We start from the raw sequence: 6,000 nt of genomic DNA, 5'->3' as shown, positions 1-6,000 counted from the left end.
TGATTAGCAGCATCGTAGCCCCATGATGGAAGGCGCCTGCTACATTATTAATATAGTAAAAGCAGAGGCTGCCAGGTAAGAGCAATGTCAGCATCCGCCATATAATGCTGCATGAACTGTGGATAATAGTACGGAAGCGTATTGCAACCAACTTGAAAAAGAAACTCATGACGCATTTTGGGGCAGGAGCTTTGTTTTGTTCATTTCTGTTTTTCTGATTCATTTTCCCCCTGTTTTGTAAGTACTTTTTATGACAGAAAAAAAATAACTAACTAAAAAACACACACACACAAAGTCCCCCCCCCCAAAAAAATTGTGTTGTTTTTCCCCAAGTGGATGCAATACGCTTCCGTATAACAGGCCTCACTGATTTCTCTTCTTCTTCTTCTTTTTTTAACCTTCTGTTTGCTATTTGCTAGTGTTGGAATCACAAAATGGACAAAAGGACAAATGAAGAAAAACGATGTTTTGGAAACAAGAGCAAAATATGAAACTAATCTGAAGATTCAATTGTTGCAGATTGACACATGATGTTGGTGACCTTTAACCTCGTTTTCTTCAAGCCATGTGTAAGTGTAGATGTGCATCCTTTCCGAATCTCTCACTATGAAAAGACACGCTATGCATTTTTCTTTCTCATTGTTGTGTATTAAAGAAGCACGAGATGCGATGAGCCGGGACACGTTTGCAAACTGTCCACTTTGATGTCATTTTCTCTCCTCAAGGTGAAATACAAAGTGTGATGTGGGATTGTTGGTGAAGGTGGTTGCTAGATTAGGTTTGGGATGGTCATGGCAGTAAGACGAATGATGAAGAATAAAAGCAGATTTAAAGAGCAACAGGGAGGAATAAAAGCAGCATTTCGGGGGGGAGCAGCGAGAGGAAGAGGAAGGAGAGACGGAGTGAGTTGTGTCAGATGGATAAATGTCAGACGCAGCTTTGTCGTCCATCTGAACCAAACGCTCCCTCCCAAAATGCCACGCACAAATCACATGGCCCCCTCCCCTCCCACACAGTAATGAGATTACAGACCTCAAGAATTCCGATGCGCTCATCCACGGACAGAGCGAATCATCGCAATCAATTACGACCCAAATGCATCTTTGGCATTCCGAGCAAATCCAGTCCAGAATTTACAGCACATGACTAACACGCCACAATAATATATTTATGCTACGACTACACGTCCATTTTTCACCTCTACAGCATCAGAAAAAAAAAAAAAGGTCATCCACACCTATGCCGTTTTATAAGAAAATCGTCTCCCGTATGAAAAGACATTTGCAGGATGTCAGCATATCAAAGGCACAGATGACGCGATAACTCTGAGGTGAGGCACTTTTAGCCAGAAGCTGAAAGAAAACCATTTGTGGAAACGGCTCACAACACAGCACAACAGAATTGCACTTTAAAGTTCACAGTCACCAAATACAAAAAGGCCAAAATCGGATTGCTTCCAATTTTGCCACATTACGGTTTTATGTGGCTACAAAGCAATCAAAGCCCCACTAGTCTAAATACGGTATTCGGATTAATATTGTGTTTATGGAATATGAGTTAGACAGCAAAATTCACCCATTTTTATACATGTCAGGGGGAGGCCATTTTGCCACTTGCTGTCCACTTCAAATTACATCATGGCCAATCACGGCTCAGCTTGTGAATGTCACATGACCATACTCAGAAAACAGGTGAACCGTGATTGGCCATTACCTGAGCTACTGTGATGTCATCTTCAGTCGACAGCAAGTGGCAAAACGGCTGCCCGGAAAACAGATAAAAACCGGTGAATTTTGCTGCTTAATTCAATCACGATACCGTATTTAGACAAGTTGGGTGCATAGAACATATTGTAAAGAAATGTTTTGGATTGACTTCCCTTAAGGTCAACTACACGAACCCATGAGAACACATTTTCTGTCAGTAAGTGTTTTAAATGACTTTGAACCCAATTTGAATGTAGACAAAAAGCTGAAAATGTATGTATTTAAAACGGTGGTTACGAACCTCATTCAACAAATTGTATACACCTTACTGTACTTAACCTGGAGTTCTAACATCCAATAGGCTGCTATAAAGCAGGTGTAATGCAAAGCCTGACATCCTGTATCTCACACCAATTAAATATTTACTCTGTGAAACAATAGCAGCCGGTCCTGCCTGTACATGTTTACCCGTTGGCTTCTGCTTGCAAACTAGCCTCTCAGACCTTCTTCCAAATCTAATATAGCCATCCATAAATAGCGCGCCTATCCAGACCATATTGGCGCTGAGTGACAAGCCCCTGGAGCCAATCCGGCTGGCCCAATCTGCTTAGCCCCTCCTCTCCACGCTCGACCGCCGCTTTCATGGCCCCCCAACCGCCCATTTACCTTACATGGACAAACAGGGGAGTTGATTGACACGTAAGGACACGCCTCCTCGTTTACCCTCGCCCCTCCCCTTCCTTGGCTTCCCATCGCTGTCTATTTTGGCAATACGGATACACATGGAGCCTCCATCGCCTCCCTCACTCTCTTTTACGCACCGAGTCCGGTAATGCGCGCAGGTTCCCGATCGTCACCTTCTCACCAATCGATCGTCTTGTGGACTAATATGACAAACGTGCGCGTGTAGAGGCGTGACACGGCAAAAAGAGGAGGCACATTTTCCCGTGGACCAGTCTATCTTTCCCGAGCGCGAGTGTCAGCATGGACGTCCTGGCGAACCACAGTATATTTCAGGAACTTCAGCTCGTGCACGACACCGGCTATTTCTCCGCCATGCCTTCGCTGGAAGAGAACTGGCAGCAGGTAAGAGTCCAAATGACGCGGGGCTGACGCGGGGCACTTGTGCGCTCACCAAAGACACACGCTAACTTTTTCAAGTGTAGGATAAAAAAAGCAGTAGAAGCTTCTTCTTCTTCTTCTTTTTCTTCTTCTTTTTCCTTCTCCTCAATCACTCATACAGTACATGTGACACTTTTGCCGGAGCTGGTTGGGATGCGGGTGCACGCCGGCGCGTAATAAAGCTGTCAAGCGCGATTTGGGAAGATGAAGATGCGCAGGCCATCACCGAGACAGAATTGGTCGTGAATTATACATCCGCATTACCGAGTTGTGAAGCACCCACACGAAGAGATGCACGCGCGCGCCCCCCACACATTTCCCTCAACAACCTCCCCCCGCCTTTTCCCCTTATCCATAATAGATACCCTGACATGTCTGTCTTTGCATCTTTTAGATGTAATACCGAAATAAGTATTCCGGAAACATTCGAGAAACATCATCGCGTGCTCGTCTTCTTCTTACTTCCTGAATTTAAGTTCAGTGGATGTGGGGGGTGAACACGTGGTCACATGTGGTGGTCGAGACCATTTGTGATCTTTATTCAAACATATCCTTTTTTTTTGTTTCATAAATATGACAATTTGGGTGAAATTGAAAACATGTTCAATACTACTAAAATCTTTTTTATTTATTTATTAATGTATTCTAGCATCTGCACCACCTGCATTGCTGCTTGTGGTGATGATGCTGACCACGCTCCAATTGACAGACCAACCAACAGAGACAGAAAAAAAAAAAAAATCGTGTATAACATAACATTGTTAAGCGTTCCCTCCGTCTTTGCTCCATGCCTAAAGGGGAAGAAGAGAAAAGAGTGGGAAGGGTGCGTGACGATGGATCCATTTGTTGTGGCCAAGCCGCCTAATTGGCATCCCACTGTTACCCACCAGCGCATCTTTTCATAACATGCTCCCAACACCCTACCTCCACTGTCAGTGGATTTCTTAAATGGCACTCGTGCATCTCAGCCTCAGCCAGCATCTCCGAATCAATAGCCAATGCAAATGGAAGCGAGTGCGAGTGCTCTTATCTGGAGAGGCTGCAAATGTCAGTTTGCTTTGACTGGGATGATTGCCTGCAGCTGGCAAGACATTCGTTCATTTTGGAAGATGCAAGATGACGATTTATTATTATTTGCTGCATCTTTAGCCACTTTTGCCCCTTGAAACGTTTGCCTGTTAGAACGTGGATGCAACAGGAACTCCAGTCTCTTGTATCTTATTACTCATGGAAATAAACTTGAGTTTTGAGCCGCTTGCGTTGTTCCAGCCACCATTCACAACATGATGTGTTTACGGGCTCTTGTGGTAAGACATGTGACCGTTGTCGTTGGACTTAAATGGTTCCCAGAGATGCGATGGCGAGAGCGGTGAGCGTGTCCCATATCGGCGTCTGCGAGGCATGATTCGGACTCTAATGGGCGGATGGGGAGCAGACATGGGCAAAAGGGTTCCGTCGGTCTGCAGATGGTACATTCGAGGCCGCTATTTGTTGTGCTTGGAGCTAGCCGAGCCGAGCTGAAACGTCTGGCGACCAAATCCCTGCATGGCGGCTCATTCGGAGTTGGAACAATTGGCTGCTAATAAACTGGACTTTGTCGTGATTTCTCCTCAGAGACGCACAACTCAACACCAACAAGGACTTATCTCAGCTGCAGTTCCAACATTTTCTGTTGTGCCTTTTGTAAACGGCGATCCACTTTGGCAGACATTTCTCAGTATCTGTGGTGATTTCTCAGCAGCATTCAGACTCTGCTGGTGATGCAGCTGATTTCTGTAGCACTCGGCCATGATGGGTAACAGGACACCACAAACGAGTATGCGTCATTGACCCCGGGACGCACTTCATGCGCTCCAGCACGTGCAACATTCGATCCATTACGACTTGAGCTCACTGACGCGCACGTGCAATCACACACCTGTGAAGCAGACCACATCTTACTGCAGTGCATTATACACAGTACATTTTGACTCTAAAAAAGACTTTATTCGGTTCCAGTCTTTCGAGTAATATTTATGTTTGGAAGAGAATAAAAGAAAGAACTGGGAAAAAAACCAGTCACCCAAGGGTTGAAGAATGAACTCACGGCCTTGGGCTTGGGAGACAACTACTACTACTACAAGCTGCTCCCTGAGCCACGCAGCTCCTGCTGTGTGTTAGCATGTAGCTCATGTCAGCTGGAATCTTTCTATAACTCCGTTTTTGGTAAACCGTATGAAGAAAAAGCTCAGGTGATAGTATGACAGTCTTCCAAGCTGAATTCATTCCTCAACCCTTGAGTGACTTTCAATTTTTTCACTTCCTTCTTTTGCTCTCTTCCGAGTGTATATATTAGCCGACTCTAAAACCGAGTCTATTTGGTCCCACTCTAAATAGAGTCAAATTTACTCTACAGAATTTACTGTGCAGGAAAGAGCTTTTTTTCCCTTCTTTTTTTTAAACACACTCAACAGTTGAGGAACAATCACAGAACCTTCAGGTTAGGAGCCAATCTAAGGACTGAGCCATTCCACTACGGCTCTGTGTCAATACAGTATATTGCAGGTGTCAGGTGGAACCCTCGTACCTCCATTTTTGGTCTCCTTTTGGACAAGCCAGCTCTATTAACTAGCAATAAGTAGTGCTAGCTCAAGTGGTAGAGTAGCTGTCTTCTATGCTTGTGGGATCGTTCTTCAATCCTTTAGTGTTTTTTTTAGTATTTTACTCTCTCCCAAGTGTAAAGTTCACCCTGTTTAGAGTGGGACCAAATCTAGTCTTTTTTAGAGTAAAATGGACACTACGAAATGTACTGTGTAGGTGTCTATATGGACATCCCTCCCTTCACGTGGGTGGAAGCGGCAGCAGAATGGCGAGCGGCGAGCAGAATGGCGAGCGGCGAGCAGAGGCGCTCACATACATGTGCTCTCTCGCACGCACACTTGAGCGGCCGGGCGAGGTGGGGGAGCCGGCGCAGGCACGGCGGTGGACGAAGTTGCCGAGCAGGCACATTCTCCACCGCTGCAGGGTTTCACATTTCCGTCGGGTGGGCTCCAAACCCGAAGGACTGACAAGCTACCGCAGACAGACAGAAGATGAAGATGCAACCAGAGTCTGCAAAGTGTGAAAAGGGTGGCCCATCCTCCAGTGGAAAGGAAAGCGGCAAAAATAGAAAAAGTGGCATCTGCCATCCATC

General features: G+C 45.5%; 1 protein-coding gene across 1 annotated transcript in view; it reads left to right on the top strand.

The window, feature by feature from the left end:
• The first annotated feature begins 2,479 nt into the window (after positions 1–2,479).
• Positions 2,480–6,000, top strand: part of LOC144040570 (Krueppel-like factor 7) — a 43,004-nt gene continuing 39,483 nt past the window's right edge. Inside the window, exon 1 of the mRNA XM_077554871.1 lies at positions 2,480–2,792. Within this exon, the coding sequence (XP_077410997.1) occupies positions 2,691–2,792 (102 nt within the window). The 5' untranslated portion in view covers positions 2,480–2,690. The remainder of the gene's footprint in view (positions 2,793–6,000) is intronic.

The sequence above is a fragment of the Vanacampus margaritifer genome, chromosome 1 (assembly GCF_051991255.1).
Source record: "Vanacampus margaritifer isolate UIUO_Vmar chromosome 1, RoL_Vmar_1.0, whole genome shotgun sequence".
In the NCBI taxonomy this organism is placed as follows: domain Eukaryota; kingdom Metazoa; phylum Chordata; class Actinopteri; order Syngnathiformes; family Syngnathidae; genus Vanacampus; species Vanacampus margaritifer.
Note: the sequence above shows the minus strand (reverse complement) of the source record. Positions and strands in the feature narration are given on the sequence as shown.